At 39.8% G+C, this 25,488-nt stretch overlaps 2 protein-coding genes across 2 annotated transcripts in view; one reads left to right on the forward strand and one right to left on the reverse strand.

Annotated features, from left to right (window-relative positions):
- The first annotated feature begins 898 nt into the window (after positions 1-898).
- On the forward strand, positions 899-24,200 carry TXNDC5 (thioredoxin domain containing 5). The gene is made up of 10 exons (XM_008934490.3): positions 899-1,039; positions 4,474-4,623; positions 7,305-7,410; positions 8,707-8,803; positions 10,670-10,785; positions 12,959-13,045; positions 15,962-16,102; positions 18,905-18,987; positions 21,796-21,925; positions 22,506-24,200. The coding sequence occupies exons 2-10, from the start codon at positions 4,535-4,537 to the stop codon at positions 22,626-22,628; spliced, it is 972 nt and encodes a 323-aa protein (XP_008932738.1). The 5' UTR covers positions 899-1,039; positions 4,474-4,534; the 3' UTR covers positions 22,629-24,200.
- BMP6 (bone morphogenetic protein 6) overlaps positions 24,055-25,488 on the reverse strand; it is a 65,961-nt gene continuing 64,527 nt past the window's right edge. Inside the window, exon 7 of the mRNA XM_018077684.2 lies at positions 24,055-25,465. Coding sequence (XP_017933173.2) covers positions 25,316-25,465 — 150 coding nt within the window. The 3' untranslated portion in view covers positions 24,055-25,315. The remainder of the gene's footprint in view (positions 25,466-25,488) is intronic.

A 25,488-nucleotide genomic window follows, 5' to 3' on the forward strand; every position in this document is an offset into this window, starting at 1 on the left:
GCGGATCTGCCGGGCTTGCTCTCACGGCGCTGCCATTGGCTGCTCCCGCTCCAGCCGGGTGGTGCGCGTCTTCTCCCTGCCGTGATCGGCACGTGCTCTGCGGCCGCCCGGGGCGGGGCGGCGAAGCCGGCCCGCCGGAGCGGCGGCGCGGCGGACCCCGACGGGGCGGACTTACAGCGCGGAGATGCTGACCGGCACGGCCCGCCGCCGCCGCACTTCGTCAATGTTCTTCGCCGTGGTGCGGTACGGGGGCGGGCCCGGAGCCCGGCGCGGCCCGCCGGCGGCGGCGCTTCTCCAGCCGCCTCTTCCCCGTTGACGTGGCGGCGGGCGGCCGGGGCCGGGCGGGCGGCTGGCGTGGGGGCGGCGGGTCGCGCCGCCCCGGCGGGCGGGGGGCGCGGCGGACAGGCGGGGAAATGGCAGCCGGGGGTGCGGGGCGGCTGGGGCGCGGAGCTGCCAGCTGCAGTGTGCCCGGCCCGGGGCCTCGCGGCCGCGCTGGCGCTCCCCTGACAGGGAGCTCCACCAGAGTTCAATGGGGTTGGAAAGGTTTTGAGGTCACAGAGCGCAGCCGATCGGCGCCGGAGCCGCCCGTGGCAGCCGGCAAGTCGCCCCGCGTGAGGGGCCCGCGGTGGGAGCCGCTGCGCCGGTCGGTGGGGCTGGGTCAGCCCCGGACCCTCCCCGGGCTCTGTTTCACGCCGTTCCTCAAAGAGACCAAGAGCAGCTGCTGTTTGGCGACCGTCACTTACTTAGCCTGTGCCCCCCCCAGATGCTTTCATTGCAGACTTTATGTTCTCTGTGCAGTCATGAAATTTAAAAGCGAGTTTGCAAGTGAGAGCTGTAACTATAGTGCTGTGTCCCCAAGGCCGCAGGTATCCGAAGGAGAGCTGGGGAATTCTCAGGTTTGCAAGAGACCTGCTGGATTTCTGTCCTGGACTGGTACATTTGGCACAAGAATGGTTGAGAGGAATGAGGGAACAAGGCTTTGCTGGATATTCCTGGTTAAGAGGACAGTACTTCTCATCTCTGGGTCTTTCTAATGATTGTTCGTGGTCTCTTTTCTTCGCCTCTTCCCCCACCTTTTTTTACCTGACTTACTGATATCCGGTAGAGGTTATGGAGAGTTTTGTTGTTAGGGTTGTGTGGTTGGGTCTTTTTGTTGGTTTATTTTTTTTTTCTCCCAAGTTTTCTTTAATTTAGCTAAAATAAGAGAAAAAGTGCAAAAGTTATGTTTTGATCCAAAGTTATCTGTTGCTACACAGTGCTGTTTAGGTATATGAGAGTCTTTTGAAATCAACAGCAGAAAAGCATTTTCTTTCAAAACTGAGGAACTATTTTTGTTGTTGTTATTAACATTGACTTATTTATGCCATGTGAAAATGTTAAGTGAAAGCTTCAAAGAGCCTTTGTTCTCAGAAGATCACAAAAGTGGAGGGATGCCTGACTTGCTGGTGAAGTGCCTGAGAAATGCCCATGCAGAGCAGGAGTGCTTCTGTGGTTGTCCACACTTTGAGTGTTTCATGGGCACCCCTAAAACCAGATGAGGTTTTTTTTATCCTGCCACACTGTAAGAGACCCTGTGCCAAAAGGGCTGTTGCAGAGTCCAGTGTATGCTGCACATCCTCCATATGGATCAAAGGGAGTGCTGGCCTTGCAGATTTGGATCATGCTGTGCCTTTGGGAGGGCTAAGGATCTCTGCCCAGCTTAAGTGTGAGGGACCTATGTCGTTTCCCAGACTTGTTGAGCCTTCTCTGGATGTTCTTTTCATCCTTAGCAAATGTCCTCCAAATCTCTGTGTCTTGGCTTCAGGGCCCTTGGTCTAGACTCCTGGCTGCTGACAGGCAGCAGCAGGGCCAGATTTCAGGTCCAAGGGGAAGAGAAGGACAAAGGGAACATCCAAGTGCCTGAGAGAGGTGCTTATACACACCAGTAGTTTTATTGTCAGTGGGATCAGGGGGCAGCCTGACAGACCTGGAGCTCTTGCCCCAGGGTGATGTGCGAATCTCCTAATGCTTCTCAAAGACTGCCCTCTGTAATTACAGGGGAGAAGCCCTTCTTTTCCAGATTCTTGGAAGAAATGTTGCTGAGGACCTCACTCCCAAATGGTGGCAGTACACATGTGGTCCTACATTTGTGCCAAATATTGCAGGATACTCCAAGAAGAGAGCATTCTGAGTCATTTGCTATCAGATGTCATAAGGCTTTTATTCATAAGGCTGCCCCACTTGGTAGCTACCCTTGGGGACAGAACGATGAGCAGGTTACTATCTTGGTGGCACAAGATATTGAGTTTTTCGCCATGCCAGTTGCGTCTCTACAGAGGAGCGAGAAGGTTCCTGGTTCCTCAGTTGGAAGGAATCTGAAATGAGTAGTTTCACTACGTTATTTTGACTCATACAGATCATTTCAACATACATTCTTTCTTGGTAAGCCTCTGGAAGTCTGCAGAACTGCAGCAGACGTAATCACCGGAGTTCATTGCTGTTGAATTGAACTCTGTTGACTGGATTTTACCTTAGCTGGATTCTTTTGTCCAGAGCGAGACTGGTCCTGTGCTTTTTATACCATTATACATGTCTACATTTTTAATTGGATAAGGATTTGTGCTATATCTTGCTGTGGAGCTGCCCTTGTTGAGTGCAGAGCTGAAGCTCTACTGGTGGCTTCCAGAAATGTCTGTCCTCCCCACTGACTGCAGAGGGCTTATCAGTATCTGCAGATTTGATACATACCCTCCTTGTGTACCTGTACATCCCTTCTTGTCCTGGCCCAGGAACTCTGCCATCCAGTGTTGCAGATGAGAAATGCTGATACTGTGGGAGGAATGCTGACCTGTATGAGGCAGAACAGCCTGGTACTCTGTAGGTGCTGCTACAGCAGAATAATCTCTGAGCACGAGCACTTGTGGCACACAGTTGCTCAGAATTAAAATGGGCGGCCTGTCCTACAAACTCTTACAAATAATGTTCTTCCACCCATACCTCTTGACTTTAGTGGTGTACAAGAAGCAGGGTTTGGGGTTAGTTTTTTGGTTCTTTTTTTTTTTCTTTTTTTTGATGGGTCTTTCCTGTGGCCTTGTTAGTCTCTTTTGGATCTTCATTTGTGTTTGTAAACAGAGATTATATGCTTGCAACTTTCTAGCCCATGCAGGGAGGGAAGAGCAGGACTCATCGTTGATGCCCAGCTCTCCATCGTCCCCATTGTGGGGACCAGCCCCAGATGTGGAACTGGCAGCTCCTCTAACCCCACTGATGTAATGTAGAGTAGTAGCAGTGAAAGACTGTTTATGTACCTGGGGCTGCATCCATCACACAGGCATGTAATGTTGCATGGTCTTGCTCTTTTTCGTTTTGATCTCCTTGGTTTTATATATTTTTCAGCTTACAAATTTCAGAAAAAGTATTTTGGGGAAATGTCTTGTATTTCCTTCTGTAGAATACTGATTTTATTTTTTTTTCTTCAAACTGGGAATGACTAACCTGTCAATTACTGATTCAGATAGGAACATTTTTCCTGCTTTATTTCTCATTTCTAATTTCTAATCCAAAGAAGGAAAGGAAAGGAGCGTGTATATCAGAGATCACAGTGCTATGTATGGACAAGGCAGCTCTGTTGCACTTAAAACACAGTGGGTTAATTACTTGAGATTGCCTTACCTAGTTTTCCATGCTCTGTTCTGTAACACCAGCCAGTATTCATTCGGTGTATAGAATCACTGCATCTGCTCGGGGAAAGAACCAAGGAATGTAAAATCCTCCTCTTAATTCAAGTTCCGTGAAAGAATTGACTAGGGAGGGACTTTATTCAGAAGTTAAATGTTTAAGAAATATTTTATTTTAGTAATAATACATTGTATCCCTTCATAATAACAATTCAGAATAAGATGCCATAGGAGGTCGTATTCCTCCACATAGTGGGAGCATGTGTGACTGACTGACATTCTTTATCTTAAAGTAAATCTCAAGATTTTATTTTTTTTTCTCGTAATGGTATCAGGATACGTGGAAAGGTGTGAATCCATGCAACTTTTCTACAAGTGTATTCAAAACCATTTGTATAAGTGAAACTGTTTCAAGTGGGAGCAACTTAAAACAAAAAACCAAACAAAACTGGACAGCCTCACAGGATTTTTCTAGAAAGCTGGGAGAATGACAGTGCTTTTATTAACAGCCTCACTAAGTTCAGGGAGTATTCATAGGATTTGTAGTGTAAAAGGGTAGTAGCAAGAAGTTATCGGATCTTCCTGATTTTCACTTGAGCTGTGTTTGCAGCATGCTAAAGTTCTTAATAGTATTTGCTGTTGCTTATGTAACAGGGCTTGAGAATGGAAGACTTCTGATTTAACTGATTTAACTTCTGATTTAAAAATTTATTTTTAAATTTATCAGAATTACTGTTCTGCATATGACTTTTCCATAGATTCATTTTGCTCTAAACGTGAGCAGCTATTAAACAGTATCTCATTCCTTCTGTCACAGGTGTGGACACTGTCAGCGTCTCCAGCCAACTTGGAATGATTTGGGAGATAAATACAACAACATGGAAAAACCACAAGTCTACGTTGTTAAAGTGGATTGTACTGTAGATATTCCACTGTGCTCTGAATTTGGCGTACGAGGATACCCTACGTAAGTATAAAAGGATGTCTGCTCCTATTTTTCTTTTTCAGTTTTCCATGATCCTCTGCCAATTTCTTGAAGCTAACTTCTAAGCTATATTTTTGGTGGATTTCTTTGTAGCCCCTTGGATCTGATATGTTCATTTTAAGCCTTTTTACCATGTTGCCAAGTAGCATGTGATACATACTACTGTTACTCTTTCATTGTTTTTCAAGAAACTCTTTTATGTCTTGGACAATGTCTATGTTTAAATGAAGTCCAGAATTGTCCTTCTGTTTTCTCTGGGAGTACCTCTTTCTCAAGCAGCAGTACATTATACATCTGTGATATGCATGATAGAGCTGGTTTCCGGTAACGGTACTTTTAAAAATAATTTGTCACCAGTTTGTCAAAACTCTGCAACATTCATAATTGCAGGTGTTCTGTTAGATTTTTAGTGAACTCAGTACTCATAAAATGATAAATAGTATTACTTAGCAAAGCAGTGGTGATGTTGTACAGACTTTTTTCTAGGTAAGTTTTCTTACGTTGGTCTAGAAGAAATTAATTTGTATTTTAAGGTGGTTATGCTTATCCTGTTATAAGGGATGTGTGCCTTACTACCTCAGCTTTGGTAGGCAGAACATGATCTAGAGTATCTATGAGAGGTTGGTGCTTTGGGGTTAGACATGTGTGTTACCTTTCTAACTGCCAGGAAGGAGCAAAAAAATATTTTTTTTTCACTTGTGTCTTCTTTAAAGCTTCTTGCAAAAATGGATGGGATCCTTTCAACTGCTTTATGAAGTACTCATCTTAGTGGGGATAAGTGGAGAATGTAATAATTTCTAGCCCTTGCACAGCCTGTATTTTTCAGTTTTCTTCCCTTTGCTCACTTTGTCCAGCTACAGCCTGAACTTTTCATGCGCTCCTGGCTGCACCCACTTGGATGCAGATGAGTATGACTGAGTAGAAGTTTAGAGTTATTAATAGCAGAGTCCTTGTTGAGATAGGAATTGTCCTTAAGGGCAGTGTGTGGCTGAGTTCCACAAGAAATAACTTTTCACCAAGAAATAGTGCACATTACAGCTCTATTTTAATATCTCCAAAAGTGAGCATTTGTTGTCTTGCCATATTTGAATAGAGTAGATTGTGGTGCTGCTCCTTGTAAAACAGAAAGAGTGGCAGAGATTTTTAATAAGGAAAAAATCAATGGATGTGTAATTGCTGCATTTTTTTTCCTCTCTCTCTTTTTAAGGTCATTGAATATTTATGAATAGTTAGTGCTTGCTTTCACCTACTTGAAAAGTATAAATAACAAGGCAGTCATCTGCTAGTCATAGAAACATAGAGATGAAGGGGAATTCATGATATCAATTCTCTTCCTGTCTGAGTCAGTTTTTAACTAGTCTGTTTTTAAAAACGTCCAGCAAGGGAAATTTCACAGCTTCCTCAGGCACAGAGGTATTGTCTCAAGTCCAGGATGTGCTGATCCCTACACTGCTTTTCCAAACACCTGTCAAAGGAAAGGCTGCATCCCCTTTTCATCCCCTGAGAATCAAAGTGGCTGAGCAGGTCCCTCACTTGTTAGTACAGTTGTTTCAGGATTATTTCGTGCTGCAAAATAAATACTGTCAACCGAACCAGAGAAAACTTAACCTTGTTTGAAGAAAATAAAGGTGCAGATAGTTTTTTATGCTGTTACCCTTTTTTTTTTGTTAATTTTGAAAAGTATTTCCATGAGGTGTGTTTTAGATGTTCTTTTGTTTAATATTTGTTGTTTGCTTATTATTTTGACTTTCTGTCATCACAAGGAACATTCAAGAATACCTTAAATAGAAATGACAGTGGGAGTTCCTATCTCTTTTGCATATATTTGCATTATGTGGTTTTTCAACACTTTCATATGTTCATTTTTTCCGACTGTGGAACAAGAAGAGAAAGAAAAACATTTCAATAAACAAAAGAAGCTGTACAAAATGACAGCTTGGCAAGGGGAACTGAGGGCTAGTAATTGAAACTCTGATTTTCTATAAAAAAATAAGACTAGGTCAGAATTCAATATTACCCCTTTATCAAATATAGTTCAAATTTTAATTTAAATATTTAATAGTAGAAACTTTATGTAGTTTATGGAAAAGTTTTGATAAAAATTATTAAATGTTATAATCATGAAGTCTGAATCCCTATAGGCAGTCACTTATCTCCTTGTCCTATTGACTTGCTTCAGTGTGTTTTTAATCAGTTTAATACCGCATGAAAAGTCCTACATTCCAAGAGCAGTTGGGGAACAAAAGGTGAGAAAGAAATCTGTGGGAAAATAAGTGCTAGATATTTTTCCTTTGGTGATGAAGAGAGGTGAACAAAACAAAATGGATGCTTTTTGACCAACTGAAATCGGATTCGCAGAACTAAATGCCGCAATGTTTAATTTGCTCTTGCTTATTGATCGAAGTAATATTGAGCTATGTTGATTTTTAACATGGTATTTATTTTTTGCTGTTTTAAAAATCTCCTTTACACGGGAATGAAAAAATTCTACCCATGACCCTTTAAGCTGAGGGAGATGTCTGATGCTGATGTTAATAGTCAGGAGATCTGTTACTGCAGCCTGAGCTGCATTGCTATGGATTAGCAAAGCACGTTGGCTTTCTAAGAATGTTTCCTGTGTGAAAATTTTTGCCTCACTCTTTTCTCACATTTTGATCCTTTAGCCTAAAGCTGCTTAAACCAGGACAAGAACCTCTGAAATACCAAGGCCCTAGGGACTTCCAGGCACTGGAAAACTGGATGTTAGAGAAACTAAATGAGGAACCATCTGTAAGTGAAAAGGAAATAAGAAATGGAAATACTCTTTTCTGCAGACTTGCTTATCTATCACTTCTTTAAGTTAGGTTTCATTTTCCAGGAGGAAATTGCTCCAGAGAATAGAAGTCAGGTCACAAAATCAATATGAAACAGCTTACACAATAGTCAGAGTAGTAATTAAAACTGTCATCCTGTGACCTGACCTCTGTTTCCTGTATTTAAAACTACAGTACGTAATGCAGTTTTAATGTTTATAATTTTAACATTTTAAGATACAGTTCTTGGTGTCAATTCAGTTGACATCTGTAGGCCATAATGTTTCTAGAATAAGAAAAGCAATTTACCTGTAACGCATTATAAATTGCATTTGTATTGGGCTTACTTACCTCTTCAAACATGGATGCCCTCTTCAGCTCAGTTACTACCTGTTAATGTTGTAGCCTAAAGAAAAGGTTTAAAATAATTGGTTAAATAAGATAAGCTAATACCATCACTAGGAAAACCCTTGAGTTTAGGGGTAGTATTCACATATAGTAGCCAAGCCTTGCCTAAAATGAAATTTGTGATTGCTGTTTCTAATCAAGATAAAGCTTTATGGATTGCTGAACCACAGTTAGAATGTGATTATATTTAAACAAACATTGTGTTTTTAATAATTAAACATTAAATGCTAAACTATTTTAAGAAATGCACTTTGAGGTTCTTAAAAAATCCTTTCCAGCTCTAACCCTAGTGTCTACAAAGTATTCACTTGATATTGCTGAAGTGCCAATGAGTTTGCTGTAAGTTATACATATGAAATGTTTGCTCTGTTCCCATTGTTGCTGTCTTCATGGAGCCATTAGGTAGACAGCATTCCTTCTGGCGTTAGGGGAGCAGAAAATAGCTTTTGCACTAGCTATTTTTAAATAACCCAAAGACCACTGAAACTGGTGCCATGGCAGATGTGGCTGATGTGAGATGCTATGGAGGGACTGTTAGGTAATTTAAGTGTATTGCTGTGTGGTGATGTGAGGACTGCCATAGCATGTGCTCTGTGACTGTACTACAGCACAGTGAAAGACTGTTATTCCACTGACTGCGATAGCTCTTTTCTGTGTGGCAATCTTTTTCACATTTTGCTTTCAAATAGTTGTTTGCTAGGAAACATTAGATACCTAAATCAAGCTAAATAAGGACATTGCTTTAGGAATTTAAAATTTCAGGGTACGGAGTCTACAAGACTGTCACAGGACAGTGTGATACAGTAATCAAATGTTGTGTATTTACTGTACAAGAGAAATAAAAGTTAATTTTTTTCATTAATAGGATCCAGAATCTGATGTGGAACCACCTAAAGCCCCAGAACCGAAGCAGGGAATGTATGAACTCTCAGCAGACAATTTCAAGATGCACATAGCAGAAGGTAACTGGGATTTTTTTATAAGAGAAACTTGCTTACAGAGACATTAGTAGTGAGAAGTCTGTACCAGGAATGTTAGTTTTCAAGGGACCTCCTTCACACCATTGTTTTCCCATAATACCAAGTGAAAGAGGATGAAACTACAAAGTGTGTAAAAATATTACATATTGCAGACCATGAGAAAGTTTTAAGTATGGCACTCAGAAGGCAGTAAAATCACGGCCCTAATCACAGGGGCTTGCTCAACGAAACTGTCTCTCTTCCCAAGTTCCTTATTCAGTCACAGCCTTGCCACTTACTTTGCGTTTTTGCAAGTCCCGTTTCCTCCTTCCCTAGGAGCTGGCTTTTCTTCTTCCCAGACTGTTATTCTGGATAAGTATAATCCACCCACTTCCTCCTTACAGCCCCCATCCCACTCCAGTCTGACCCTTTATTTGATATTGTTTAGCTTCCTTTCTCCAGAATTTAATATGGGCAAAACACTTCACCTGTTTGGCCATTTTAAAAAATATTTTGTCTGGAAGCCTTAAAATTAAATCCAGGAGGGATACCTAATATGGGAGATTTTAACCCCACATGGTGGGTTTTTTAGAGAATGAGCAAAATCTTACAATTCAAGCTTTGAGCTGGCATACCACCAGATGATCTTACTATCTCTGTCTGTTATCCAAAAAGCAAAGGCTGGATTAAATTAAATGTCTGTGCCCATCTGATACCACTAGTGAGGTAGATACTAGAGCTTCTTAAAGTAACCATGAACTGATCAGAAATGTTTTCAAGTGTAAAAGAGCATTTTGTGCGTCTAACTTAAAATTTCCCAGCCTGTGGGGCTTAACACAGAATGAAATCAAAATTCTTAATGGGTTTTCCTCTAAGCCATCAGGGAGATGCTAAGCATTTATCAACTTTAATATCTTCTCAGATTGTAAAGTTCAGTGCATATACAAATGTTTTAATATTTTTATTGTAATATTTTTATTATGTATCCATTGGCCTTCATAGAGGAAACATTCTCATGGTCATATCTGATGGTTGAGGAGGTTTAGGATAATCTATAAATCTGTTGTCCTCTCTTCACTTCAGTTACAAAAAGTTCAGTGCCTAAATTTAATGGGAGGCTTAGCAGTTACACATGCAAGGTTGACTTTTGCTCTTTTAATTTGTTTTAACAGAGCCTTGTCTTGATGGGTGCAAAAATGTGCAGCATTTTGAATTAATTAATCTTAATTGAACAAAATGACGTATTCCGGTACTTTGCAATTAATATTGTACTAATTTAAACTAAACATTAGTAGGAGATAGCACCGAGACTTTCCTCTGTGTAAAACACCACAAAAACCTACTAAAGGCAGCAAATTCTGAGTAGTTGACATGAAAACAGAAAGAGCAGGACAGAAAAAGGAGAGCAGAAAACTGAACAAAATTTTTTAGGTAAATCATAGACTGAAGCATTTCTTAGGAAACACCATTTTGTTAAGTTGAAGTTTATACTTTCATTTATGCTGTTATATATTCCTTGGTAGTTCTTTCTATGCTGTAACAGGGCAACTGATTGACATGGTAGAATTAAACACTGAGGTAAATGGTTAGGCTAAAAATATCAGTTTTAATATCTCATTTGTTGGGTTGAGATTGTGAAGCTGTTTGGATTTTCGGGAAATTTGGCAATGCTGTGGGACTGCATACAGTATTGAAAACCTAATTGCTGAAGTATTTTGTCCTGGCCTTTGATTCACAGTGTTTCCTATCTTTAACTCAGGAAATACCATGATAAATTTGCAGGCTGAGATTAGTAGCTAGTCTTTAATTGCAGCCAAGTTCATTCCACATGAGTTAAATATTTCTTTTTTTTTTTTTTTAACTTAAAAGGTAATCACTTCATCAAATTCTTTGCCCCTTGGTGTGGTCACTGCAAGGCTTTGGCCCCTACCTGGGAACAGCTGGCTCAAGCCTTTGAGCATTCGGAAACTGTCAAGATTGGCAAGGTAGGTGAAGTGCTCTTAGTTGAAAACGTGGTTTGTGTCAATGAATGTTTCAGCCTAGGATCATGCTTTTTGTGCTATGATTTGCAAATAGCAACTGTTTTGTCAACCTTTAAATCCTTTTATAGTCATAGTTTCTATTTTAATTTTGAGGGTTTTTTTCTTGCACATCTACAGTTGACAGGACTCCCTCATTTTCAGCAAGGACTTGTTACAAACACAGCTTGCTCTCTGTATTTCAGAGAACTCGGAATGAGGCTAATACTTCAGATGCAAGGAATAATATTTTGAGACTTGCTTTTTATTATGTGTCTGCTTTGTCAGAATTTGCTAGACTTCAGTATTTATTTTGAGAAAGTGACTTTTAATTTGTTCTTTACAGCACTGGGTTCCTTAGCAAGCTTTAGCCCTACAGGGCTCCTTAGGATGACTTATTTCTTTGTTGGTTTGGGGTTTTCTAACTCTTTACGCCCATAACATTTTTAAAGGTTTCAGAAGGTCCTACACCTTAAAAATTGATATCTTGTCCTGCTTTACTATTTCTCTTAGGGTTGATAACCAGGTTCTGTGGTGTATTTACCATGGGAGCTTGTTACTTGTACGTGGAGTGACTTCTGTGCTGAGGTATGGAGGTGGTCTGGCAATTGTAGTTACTGGCTTTATTTGCTGACCCATACCTAAGTCCAGGTGGCTCATGATGGGAATCCCTCTGCCCACAGTGGAAATCTGACTGTGCTCAACTTCCATGTCCTTAAGCTTTCACAGTTGTTCCACTGATCAGAAAGACTGCATAATAGCAGTGTTGTCAGTACTGCAGAGGGACTCTCCCTCTGCTGTCTCCCCTGCCTCTGCCCTCACAGCACTTTCAGCTGTATTAGGGGTGATGAGCTTGACTTTTTTTTTATTCTTTATTTTTAATACTTTTGAAAATCTGTCAATTCAGGTATGCTGTAGATGTACAGAGCAGGTCCACACAGTTGAACTTTAAAGGAGACATATATATATAACCACAGTTGATCTTCAGAGAAGACATGCATACATACATACATCTCTATATATATACATATATATAATTTTGAGACCTGGTGGATATAAAATTAAAGAATAAGGTATCAGAAGCTATTTCTCCCTTATTTGAGACCTTTGTTTGCTGTCCTAAGAAATCTGTGCTCAGCTTAACTATTTTTCTGAAGTTATCATTCTCTGGTACCTGGAGAAAAATAAACAAAGAATTTTCAAAATTTCTGTTTTATTTAGTTGTCTGTCGTGTTCACAGTTCATATTATGGAGAGTTGTTATGTAATGCAGCCACCAAGATTTGTCTTGATGCCTAGGCAATTTTATGTAACTGTATACCTTGTGAAAATATTTGAAACATGTCTTGGCTAAGATTGTAAGTCTGTAAGTAAACAGGAAACACAGCTGTTTCTAAGAAAGTTGAACCATGACCTTCATCTAATCTGCAGGAATAGTGTCTTAACACTGTTTAATCTTTAGAATTGATCTTCAGTGATCTGGAGCAAAGTGTTTCTAATGTAAAATTCAAAAAACAAGTGCTGTGTTGAGCAAAGGCTGCAATGCTTAAGTTATCTTTTTTTTCTGCTTCAAAAAAGATTATAAACTAATAATGTTACAGATTGGTTTATGACGTATTAGAATTGAATGTTGCTATGCACTTGGAGCTTCCCTTGGAGTAAAGTTAACTTTCTAGTAGTTGACATGTCTTCTGAAGTCTTTAAAGAGTAGTCTTTCAAAAAATGGATGAGCCAATGTGTCTTTGCTTTAAAGCTCTCTCACATTAGTGTTTTGTGTCTCATTGTCCATGCACTGATTTTATTAGCTGAGAATACCAAGTACTTTTTAATTGAAATCTTTAATTATGTCTTCATTGTTCTTTGTAACTGCTATTACTTCCTTCTAGCCATACCTCTCTCCTAATCCCTCCTTAAAAAAAGAAAAATCACACACACACAGAGCCTCTCAATTATACAACCAAGCCACTGTTTGGAAGGCAGACATAATCATTCTCAAGACAGTACTTGGTACTGAGTTTTGCCAAGCCATGTATTGCTTGTTCCTGTATTTTTCTGAGATTTTAAACAAGGGAGGCTGTGATGCTTGTTGTATGTTTATTTTAGGCACTGAATAGTTTTGGGGTTTTTTTCCCAAAATGTAGGTCGACTGTACTCAGCATTATGAAGTCTGCTCTGAAACCCAAGTTCGTGGTTATCCCACACTCCTCTGGTTTAGGAATGGTGAAAAGGTAAGTCTGCAAGTTCAGCAAAAGATCACACCATTTTTTTCTGAATAATACTTAGACTGTACTTGCATTCTGGAAAAAAAAGATCAAGTGGGCATATACAAAAGTCTGCTTGTGAGAGAAATAATGTTGGAGGTTCAGTTGGATACTAGAAGAGGTAGACTTTGTCTGCAGGTAAAAGTTAGAGATTTTTGCTCCTTGTGTTTTGCAAATGACTGGTATAATGTTCATAAATCTGAAAGCAGTATCTCCAGTTACGCTACTGTGTGAGAGAATTCTGGGTTTACTTTATTCTAATACTTTATTTCCTGTGGAACATAAAAAACATAACTGAAATAGAAATAATAATAAAGTATGTAATTTTCACAATGTGTATCAGAAGGTTGCCCTCTGTAAATGTTGCCCATTTGCTGAGTGATGTCTAGAGATGCAAATTTTCCCTCATAAATCTGAACACTTCATATGACACTGTGAGTGAGAATCCTGTGGGCCCACTTGACGTTTTTCCTTGCAGCAGTTCAAAGAATTACAATATTCTGAAGTTATGGGGAAATAAAATATTTATAAATACCATGTACATGAACAGCAGTCAATAAGCTAAATATAAATTGTAGTGTTATTTATAATGTATTTCACAGTTTCAAGATTAATTAAATGTATTCAATGGATATTAAAAACAGGTCCACAAGAGAGCCCAGGACATTACCTGCTAGGTTGGGGGGGGGGTTGTTTTTTTGTCCCATTCATCTTGCATTCATTTTTGAACATTTACAGTATTGGAGATGTAAGTTTTGCTACTTAATCCAGTTTAGTGGCTGTTGCTTGTGGCAGTTTTCTGGCACTCTGAAGAGAAACTGGCCGCAAGGACATACCAGTGCATGTGAGGTTTGCTATGAGCATCCCTGCAAGATGAGGCATTCTAGGGAATTTAAATGAAGCAGCACCTGCATTTTTGAATCCCAGCCTGATTCACATAAGAAGTATGTGGCCTTGTTACCTCTCGAGCAGCAGTGCCTGGCACATGTCAGAAGCAGGACTGGAAGCTGAGGGAGCGCTCAAATCAAGCATGGTGGCATGTCCAAGGCAAGAGGTTTTCAGTTAATTAAACTTTTGTCTTTGTATGATGTGAGTTGGAAGAATATAGTGTTCTGCTGGTTTTTTCAGAATGGTTTTCCACCTGCTTTATTTTTATTTTTCAGACAGCTACAGATGGCAAGATACTTTGCCAGAACAATACTCTCTTGATATAGAAAAGTTAGTTTTTCCTTGACAAGCCAGATAATTTTCTGACCCTTTCTAATAATTGACGTTTGAGTTCCTCAGAGTTATTTGAATCAAGAATGCAGTGAAAGAAAAAAATCACTGCTGTTGTGTTTGGTAAAACTGAAGCTTAGCCATTAGTCTAAGCAATGTATTTCAGTTCACATCGAACTGTCTTTTCTCCATTGGCAGTGTGGTATTCCCTGGTGACATACTGCCACAGCAATCACATGTTCCTCCATGGCCTGATACAATACATTTTAAAAAACACAAAACAATCCCAAAAACTTTCCAACAGTCTGGCCCAGAAATTCCCGAAAATCTCTGGCTGCTGTGATACTGTTAAGTAAGGGGGAGAACTGCTTCAGTCATCCAGCCTTGTTATCCATGATACCATCATCCCCTTTGTCATAATTGAAGTCTGGTATGACGCCATCCCTTTTGGTTAGATGGCACAAGAACCCTGGGAGGAATCAATGGGTGCTGACCTTGCCCTGCTGAAATGGATACAAACCAGAAGGTACAGGCTTCTTGCATCAGCTTATATTATTTCCTTAGTCACCTAGAGCCAGTGCAAGGAAAGAGGCCATAGTTACAAGTAACATTATCAATGACAAAAAAAGAAAAATGTGTAGAAGGAGCTCCAAAGGTATAGGAAAGTTGAGATGTCTGTTCTTCCTTCCAGTGTATGGAAGCTTGTATGTTGTTTCTTGAGTCTTCCTGATCTGCAAGTGGAGATACATCTTGTTGCCCATGCCTCCTGGGACCACATCTCAAGAGTTCTATCCAAAATGGATATGTAGTACCTCACAGATAGATCTTGAACAAAGAAATAAGTATTAATTGTCACAGAGAGCCCTGAGGGCAATCACACAAGAGCCAGGTTGGAGAGGGCCAGCAGTGGATTTGAGATTAGAAGCTGCTCACAAGTGCTCTGATTTCTTGTTCTCTAGAGTTGTGAAAGTACCTGAAATATGGGGAAGCATCTAAAGCAAACTGTGGCCTCTCAGAGATCTGGCTTTATGGTTGACTGCTTTATGTGCAGGTTAAAAAATGGGACTTAACTTTCCTGAGAGTGGTGGTGTTGGAAATGTTTGCCAGCAGCAAGCACCTGTTGTCTCTTGCTTCCAGGTGAACTTAGGTGCCCAGAGTGTACTGCCTTACTATTTGGGTTTTCTGGAGATGTGTGACAAGTGTGTAGGCCAGAGGAGTACCTGCAGTCTGGCAACATGCAAGTTAAGGTTTTCAGCCATGTCAAAGCACCAGGTAGAGCTCACGTGGTAACAGAGACCACCACCCAACAGGGGTGGATGTGTTATTGTTCATTGCAGTAGCTTTAGGTTCAAAAAAATAAAAGCTTGAAAAAGCTGACTACAGTGAGAAAAGAAGGTCAAAGTGGAAAAGTGTCAAAAATTTGCTTCTACGTTTCTAAAATACCCTTCACTTCAAGGAAATTTTAGATTTTTCCCTTTTGCTATAGAAGAATCTAAGGTAAAACCTAAAGACATGGAGTGAATGGAATGTCATGGAGAGGTTTAAGAACTAGATAATCATATTAGTAATGTGCTTATACTTGGCAATCTTATGTTTTTCTGGTAATTATTTATTTGCTAGATTAATTGCATATACACAGTTGCACAAACTATTTGATAATTGTAGGGTGACCAGTACAAAGGGAAGAGGGACTTCGATTCCTTAAAAGAATATGTGGATTCCCAACTACAGAGCTCTGGTAAAGAGCCACCAGCAGATAAACCTGCTGAAGCTCCACAGCCACCTGCAGAACCCACCCATGTTGAGGTAAGTGCTCCAGTACTTTGCAGTGATGTTAAGTGTTCAGACTGTTTTAGCAACTTGTCCAAGTCTTCCATGCGTTTTTCTCTCTCTGATAGATTGATGATTTCTGGATGTAAACTGTACCAAATATTTTCTTGGTTATTTTTTTAGTTGTTAGTGAGTGGAATCAGATCATAAATCCTAGGGATACTTTTACTAAACTGATGAATTGGAGAAGGAAAAAAAATCTGGCTCCTTTTTTATGGTTGCAATAAATTCTTTAGATAGAGTGGCATAGATGTGGTCTTTTTGGTCCATGGAACTGCTGGTCTCTATGACAGCATATTTCATCACTATAGAGATGAACATTTCTTGCAAGATTCTCACTTGAACCAGGGATATGGTGCATGCTGCTAAGCCCCTAAAAGAAGCCAGGGTCCTATACTTAGTGACTATCTGCAAAAACAACAAACAAGCAAAGATTATGAAGACCAGTCTAGATATGGTAAGGTAATGTGTCCTGTGATAAGAAAAGTCCTTGAGGTTGGAGACTTATTCTAATCTTGGTTGTAGGAGCTACAGGCTTATAAAAGTTGCCAAGACATTGCCAGGAATAACCTTTGCACAGTTGTACTTCTTGTAATTTTCTGTCTTTTGTAATCCCTTTGGCATTTCATCTGCCATTTTGTGAGATGAATGAAAAATTGGCGAGGCTGATTTTCAAGCATAATTTTTCATGAAGTGTGGAAAACGTACTTTCTGCCTAGACAATAAGGGACGGGAATTTACACTCCCTTCTGATGTAGAATGAACTTAAGTAATTAAGCATCAATAATATTAATATAAATACCGTTTATATGTAGCTTCTTACAGGAGAATATTACCTTTCCCAGTTGATTTTTCCAGCAGCATTACCCATCTTGCATAAAGTGGCTTACCAAACATTATAGACCACATAGATTTGTAATTTTTGTACCCTTCAGTTTTTGTTGGTTTTTTTTAGTTGACCTCATAGTTGGAAGATCCTAACAAGCTGGTATTAATACAATGCAGAAAGTAATTAGTCGTCTATTTTTATAGAAATAACACAAACCACATGTGACGCAAATTCCCACTTATGCCTTGCATTCACCAGCACACACACAAACAGGAAAGGATTGTGGAGGGATTTTTCTGCCAAATAATAGTAGACAGACACAGTGTAGGACTCAGCTTGTCCTTACAACTTCACATTGCAGCTTTGGATGCCACAGCTGCCTGGTCGCTCATTTTCAGACTCCTTGATACTGGTTTTGTTTTCATGAATTCTGAAACAAGAGGCCAGCCCATGTAGCCAGCAAACACTGACTGCATTTGCTATCAGCTGAACAGAGCTGGTACCACAGGCAGCAAAAGCAATGAGTTCCAACTCCAAATTTGTGTCCCAGTGTTGAGCCCCTACATAGATTCCCCCATGTAGGGAATGTACATAGGCCAAGTACTTGCCAGCTGTTTTATGGAAGCTGTACTTTTACGTCCATGAGAATTCTCTTCCAGACATTGCTAAAATCATTCATAAATGATCCAGGTGGGTTAAGGTAGTGTGACCAGCAGATGCTCAAATTATGTGATTGCATAAGATGTCTTCTTTGAAGAAACCAAGCTAAAATTGAGCTTTCTGATATTAAATTTATTTTTGTGGTTATATAGTTCACATCAATATTCTGCTAATAATCTACAGATTTTTAAAATTTGTTTTACTGTGTGAATCATGGGGAAGATGTTACTTATGGGGTTTTTGGATTTCATATCTTATATTGTAAATTAAGTTTGGAACATCAGTTTTAGATATCCATTTAGGAATTTCAGACTGGAAGAATATTTATTTACTGCTCACTTTTTGCTTCATTTAATTATTTGTAATTATTAAATAATTAGAAAGTATAATTTCTAATTTCTAAATAATTCTTTAGAGGTAATAACACTTCAACTTAATGAGATAATTTCATGAACTAACGGTTATTTAGAGAAATGTTTAAAGGTGCTGGATAATTTGTAATGTCAGATTTCATTGTGGCTTCATAAAACTTACTGGGTGATGCGATCTTGTTTTTTCTTCTCCTTTCATTTGAACTTGAAACTTTTATAGGCATGACATTTATTTACTTGTTTTTAATCCCTCCCACCCTTAAGGGTTTCACACAAAAAATGAAGTTTTGGTTCTGTGCTCTCATATGAGACTGTAAGCAATGTGCTGTCTTCCCATCATTCCCTTGCTTCTGATGTTATCAGGAGAAAAAATTGTTCCTGGCATCCATAGAAGTGTGATATTATGACGTCCTCTTGACAGGCAAATCTGTGTTTCTGGTAACAGTTTTTTCTGTGTATGCAATGCAGAGATGTAGTGGACAGGGAGAACAGCTGTTGAGACATCACTAGTGTGCCTTGAATACCTCATTAAAATCTCAGATGGCTATTAAGTGCCTGAAGCCAACTTCTCTAAGGGCTGTTCCCTGAAACACAGTGTATTCAAATGAAGGTGATTTTCTACAACAACTGAAAATTTGGATACAGGCAAATCCCCTGAAAATAGGGAAGTTCTGTTTCTCCAGTTATGGTTGAGATTCAGTGTGAAATACAGTTTTCTCTACATTTCTCTAGGGTAGGAAAGTAGCTGAGAGGTAAAAGTGAGGTCTGCTGCTGCTACTCTTGTTTATATTACTAATAATATTATCTTTTCCAGTTTCAGTTTCCCTTTTAGGTAGGTAAAAGCTAAATTGGCTGATGTTGTATACACAAGAAGTTTTGACCTCTTTTTCTCTCTTTTTTTTTCTTTTTTTGGAGCAGGCTGCAGTGCTCTCTCTCTCTGAAAAAGACTTTGATGCAACCATTGCTAGAGGGATCACCTTTATTAAATTCTATGCTCCATGGTAAGAAGTTTGCACCTGTTGTTGCTCAGGATTATTGTTGGTCTAAGCTGTGAGGGCATTAGTCTCTGTAGGTCTTGGGAGTTGTGTGTAGTACGGTATTTGTTGTTGGAATCTAAACTGTGAATTAACTGAAGAATGTGTGTGTTGGCAAGAGTTACAGCAGAAAAGCTCAATCTGGTTTTAGCTCTCTTGGGATGCCTCTCTGTGGAAAGGCTGACAGAGATGCTTTACTGTGTCAGCTTCAAGGTAATTCTGGGGAACAAGGAGAGTGAAGCTTTCTGTGCAGGCTCAGCATGCTCCTATCCCTTGATTAGGATAAGGTGAGGGGAGTGTATCTCCAGTGTTGAGAAAGGAAAGCGTGCTGGCTTTTGGGCCCTCTCCTACCACAACCAGCCTCTCTTGGAAGCCTCCTTTAAGCACCTGAGTTTTGGTACAGGCTGTTGAGCTATGGATAATTGCCTGTTACTCTTTAAACAACTGCCAAAAAACTAATTTGCACATGTGACAATTTTAAGATGTTCTTAAGAGTGTAGGTTCATGTAGTATGTTCTTATAGTGACCCAAGGTAGAAGTGTCCAATACAGATGGCGTAGGTGTAGACACCCAATGGAAGGCACTGGAGGGGGAAATAAAGTAATGTCCTATCTGACATCTGCCATTACTGCTATATACAGCAGAGCCTGGGGCTCCAGCTGGGGTAAGACCTCAGTATTACAAACTCGTAGTACAAATATTTCTGCCTTTTTCTTACTGTTCCCTTTCTGAGAGAAAAAGAAAGTTTAACAGTTCTCTTTCTGGTTTATAGAATTCATCTTATTTGTGCCTGCATTGAATTTAATGAAACTGGCATGCCATCTTGCTCATCCATTGCCTGGTCTCTTAGCCAACAGAAGGAAGCCTAGTGTAGGGGAAGAGATTAAAATGAAGCTGTATGTCACTGTGTGGAAGATAACACATCTCTGATTTCATCACTAGCCATCCCATTAATGTAGTATATAAAATATAAAAAAATCTTTTGTTTGAGGTGGTAAAAGGCCCCATTACAAAGCAACACAAGCAAATGCAACCCATATTTAAATGTGCTCAGGCTTATCAAGATATTAACTCTGACAGTAGGCATGCATGTAGGCAAGAAGTACTGTAGGCAAGAAGTACCCAGGAATGTTTCATTTTATGTAAGCTCAATGATGCAGTCTTTTCCAGTGTTGTCACCCTTTTCACCACAGTGTGGTTTGCTGCTTGAGAGCCATTTCTATGCCTTCTCCCATCTGAAAGATCTGCTTTTGGATGTGAGCAAGGATTTTCCACCACTTGGTTAAGAAATACCCTACCCACAGTGCACACACCCCTTCACGTTTTCTGCTCTCTCCTCACTCCCTTCAATCCTGGGATTGAATCTGTGCCTGTGCTGCTACTGCGCCACCAGCAGAACGGGCTGGTAAATTCAGTTTGCACCTGTGCAAAAAGCAACTCCAGTCTGATTTCTGAACCTAGGGCTTGTTGGCATATCTAGGAGTTCATTATCTGAGAAACTTTTTCTGGAAAATTTTGAGATAAAAAACGCTCCCTTATTGATTAGTTTTTATTAATAATACCATCTCTGCATCTCATGAGATTTTCATGGGATGCTGCCATATAGATCAATGTTGGATGGCAGGCTAAGAAACAGTGGTGGTTCAGAACGTAGAGTCAAGTTCTTAAACCAGTGTGTGCTCCCTGGCTGCAATGCTCAGAAAGCTACTGTTTAGCAAAATGCTTCCTATATTTATATAGCTGGTATCCCAGTTTTAGCTCTGAAAGTCAGGCTTATGTATACAGTTGTAGTACTCTCCATATAAATGAAATTATTCTCTTCCAAGTGGATTAACTTATGTAGGGCTCAGCAAACACTATTATGTTGCTTGCTAGTTCTGTCTTTCAGTTAGTTTTGGATAAATATTAATGTTAACTTGCATAGTAAGCATAAAATCACCCTGTTCTAGTAGTTTTTGTGCGTGGTCAGAAATGCTTTCATACTGTCACTGTGTATTTACAAGGTGGTTTAAATATACACTGGCTTGCATTAAGAAAACTTTTGCTGAGACATCTTTCATTATTTTTGTAAATGCCCTGATCCGGCCTCAAGGCAATTATGGGGCTGTTTTAATAATCCAATTAAGGTGCAGCTGGGTTAGAACAGAATGAGCAATGCAGCTTTAAAATCTAAAGTGCTTTGGGAATTCTTCTTGAAGGCAGTAAGAAGTTCACGTTAGGAACTTGGCTTAGCCAAGTTCAAAATATAAACAAAATGAATACTTTACTATGCATTGGTCAAGGAGGCCGTTAAAAACTGGAAGAAATTTAATCGGGAAATTAAAATATCATTTAAATAATTAAACTCGGGCTACGTAGCTTTAGTATAACTGGCATATGCTACCTGAAAACTTAATTTGTACTACAGACATTCTGTGCCTTCCTAAAAGCATGTTTGTTTCCAAGAGATCCCTTTTTTTTTTTTGTTCCAGTTAAATATTCTCTGTGCTTGTCTTTATTTGGCTTCATATTTCTTTGTGGGGTAAAACGTTAATGCACCGACATCTAGAATACCATTCTAGGCAAGACTAACAAAGGCCAGAAAGTATTTCAGTGCTTAACTTAAATAAAATCACTTGTTTTCTTAGCTCATTTACTGACATAATAGTGCAAGGGACTTGGAGGGCCAAATCATTAGCAGATAGGAAAGGCAGCTAGTTAAAGCAATTGCAGTAAGACAGTAGAGATAAACTGGAAAGTGTATCTGCTAAACAAATCTCCCTCTTTTGTTTCTAGGTGTGGTCACTGTAAGAACTTGGCTCCAACTTGGGAGAATCTTGCCAAAGAGCAATTTCCAGGTTTGACTGATGTCAAAATAGCAGAAGTAGACTGCACCGTGGAACGTAACGTCTGCAACAGATTTTCTGTAAGTGTGGAAGATCTGAAATGAATGGGATAGTATGGTGTACCAAATGTTGGAGGCTCCAGCCAAACTGGCTGCTGCAGTCCAGGTGCCTGGTGACCGTGCTGTTTGTCAGCCAAAAAGAGGCAGTTCAGAACAGCACCTGCTGACACCATTTCCCTCCTGGACTGTTTGTTCAGACTTGGTCATTCTCATTATTGGATAAAGCTGCAGAAGTCACTATTTTAAGAAGCCTCCCTCTGTGAAAGCACCAAGGCAGTCTCTTGTGGTATCTGATGGAAAGTTTTGTTCCTAGAAAAAAAAAAGTCTTTCGGTGCTGGTAGGCAGACAATTGAAGACAGAGCTGGAGCTGCTATCCCAAGAGCCTAGAGGAACATGTATTATCCTATTCACTTAAAACGTTCAGACATTTCAGATTGACATTGGAAGTTCTGCTGTTGGTTTGGGTTTGTGTTTTTTTTAAATTAAAATGGCCTGTTGTCTCAGAGGGCTTCAGTTGCTTTTCATAGTCGGGTATATATGAGTGATGGATACAAGTCTTAACATTAATAAGAAGTTTCCTTTTTGTATGTGTCTTTTGAAGGTACGTGGTTATCCTACACTTCTGCTTTTCCGAGGCGGAAAGAAAGTCAGTGAACACAATGGAACGAGAGACCTTGAATCACTGCATAGCTTTGTCTTGCGTCAGGCAAGGGATGAACTGTAATAAAAGTCTAGATGCTCTGCCCCTGGCTGTCTTTGTACAGTGGCTGAGGGATTTCTATCTTTGCTAATTTTCAAATAGTGTATTTGGGGGGTGGGGGTAGGGATTGGGGCTTTTTTTTTTCTTTGTTTCTAGGATATTGAATGTACTAAACACTGGTATCTTCCCCTTGTGTGTGTGTTAAAGACATACTACCCTGTGTGTGAAGGAAAACTAACAAGTAGCTACTGTGCAAATTGGGAATATTTTCAGCATTGATAGTATTACTGCATTTCTGCATTCCTGCAATGAAGTGTAAATGGTTTCCTTTGAGACTAAAATACATTAAGAAAACCAACTAAAGGGCAGCAGTACAATATTTCTGTCTTCAGGTTAGATTTGGTTAAAAAGTAATCCCTACAAATTGCTCACCATTACTAGAAAGGCAAAAGTTACAGCTGCATTGACTTTTGCCTCTACAACTGCACTTAAATCCTATTTGTGTTAATATAGCTGCTGAAAAGTTGAAAACACACACACCTTTGGAAGATACCAGGCCCCCGGGAGCTGGTTGTTTCCTGTTAATCCTCTCAGCATGGGAGGTCTAGCCATAATGAAAGTGATGGTACTGTAACATGTGCCTGAACATTACTGATGCCACAGTGTACACGTGTCAGGTGGATTTTTATAGGTTGCTGCCATCCAGCTCCAGAGGTGCAACTATGCTCTACTTCTATAGAGCCAGAGTGAATAATAGGTGCTGTTATACCTGCTCCGTTAATAGTAAATGATCAGTTAGACTTCCAAGCTGATAATGTGTTTCCTTGCCTGAATCCAAACTTTGTGCTGACCTGCTCCTTATTCGGAGTACTTAGAGAACAACAAGTAGTACAATATTTAATATTTTTTCCATTCAGCTGGTCTATAGTAGTGTAAAATAGCCCCCCCCCCCCTTCTTGAGCCTTAACCTTTTTCCGAGCAGTAAGCATTGATGAGTTTGAATGCTAGGGCCACACACTTTGTGGTATCTTGGATTATAATATGAATCTATTCTTTGGTGCATAAGATGTTCCATGCTAGATTTAATGAAAGCCAAAGAATTTACACTGCAGAGACTGTCATGATACAAAGGCAACAGCAAACCAAGGACTGAATTCTGCTGTCTCACGTGCACAGAAACTCATGGAATGAGGATAGCTACAGGCTAATTTGACTAATCTGTCAAGATACTGGGTTTTGTCCATCGTATGGAGTAGGTTGGGTTGTTTTTCTTTTTTATAAAAAAAAAAAAGGCAAAGCATCTATGAACTTTTAAACCAGTGAATTTCTCCTGGTACTTCACTTCACTGTCTGTCCAGAACTTTTGATTCTGTTCAATCTAAAAATGTGTGAAGGTGAAAAAGTCACAGTGAAAGCTAAGTGTTGTACAGGCAGATGTATTGGAACAATATGTATACTTCTGCCTTACAGGAAGCCTTTATTACGTTTTTAACAACTTTCTAGTGAAGCACAATCTCATGAGTTTCTTGTATAAAATCAAAGTGGTACAATTGTTTACACTGAGATTTTTCTAAATAAAAACTTTTTAAAAAAGCAGTCTTTCTATAAATGATACAGAACAATGAATATACAGTGACAAGTGCAATAAATTATAGCTTGTATTTACAAGAAGCCTTTTAAATGCAAGTAGAGGTAAGTGCATTTAATACAAGTTTAATATTGATCAAAACAATTTGCTATTAGCTTCTGCTAGACAAAGCATGGCTACACTGCATATCCTTTAAACCAGTTTGTTAGTTGTGTGAGTTGAATGGAAAAGGTTGCAAATGTTGTTGACATTCTGTCTTCCTGTAAACAAACTGTCCAGCTAGAGAATGAATGGCTCCTAAACTTTTACATCTGAATTACAGCTTTAGAAGTGTCCTGACTTCCTTCCTGGGCAATTGGTAGTAGATGAGGCCACGTCATGAGGGGAGGGGAAGGAAGTTGCATAAGAACAAGTGTATAAAGTTGTACTGCTCAGTCAGAGAGTGAACTGGCAAGACCAGCCAGGGCCTGAGTTCCTGGTAGTGTTTCTAACACATGGTGCAGCCAAGCCATCTTATGCTTGCAGGATCAGAGTTAAACAGTGCTTGGAGCATAAGAGAACTGAAACATTTACTTTGGCACAATTTTGGATGCTTACTGTCATGACAGCTGTCAGGAGGAGACTAACAGCCTAGGCATAGTAGCTGGTCCTTCTGGGCAAAACGATCTTGCATGAGACATATGCTCTACGACCAAAGTGCCAACACTTTCTTTAGCTTCTCTGCCTCTCCCCCTCGTCTTCCCTCCCCACCCCCAAGAAAAAGACCTCACTTTTTTTGGGTGTTGTTAGCCCATTTGATAAAAATCAGCATATGTCTAAGCAACTGCTAAAGGCCAAGCTGCTATGTGAGATTAAGACCATCCCAGCCAAATAAAGCATGTGTGGGCATATTGCTGCTGCCGCTGAGCTGAGTAGCCACTGTGGCGTAGGGTCAGTCTATAAGAAGTCCAGCAGTTTGTTAACACCCCAAGGGGTGGTCTCTACACCCTGTCCCCCCACAAGGCACATACGTGGTGTTCTGAAAGGTGGTTTATCACATGCTTTTCTCTCCAAGCTCCTGAAAGCAGGGAAGGTTGTATCAAAGTTCATGGTAGCATCACAGAGTCCATGTGAAGACTGTTTGTCAGTGACATCCACAAGCTCTTACTACCATATTCCTGTATTTCTTCAAGATTACATTAGAATTATCATCAAAGTAAAGAACAGATATGGCATTTAGTTTGGTAGGTGCACAGCATGGTTTGGGAACGTAATCAGGATTCATAAGATGAACCTGTTGCCAAGAAAGAAAACACA

Source organism: Manacus vitellinus, unplaced genomic scaffold, assembly GCF_001715985.3.
Source record: "Manacus vitellinus isolate BGI_N305 unplaced genomic scaffold, ASM171598v3 scaffold_39_pilon, whole genome shotgun sequence".
Lineage (NCBI taxonomy): Eukaryota > Metazoa > Chordata > Aves > Passeriformes > Pipridae > Manacus > Manacus vitellinus.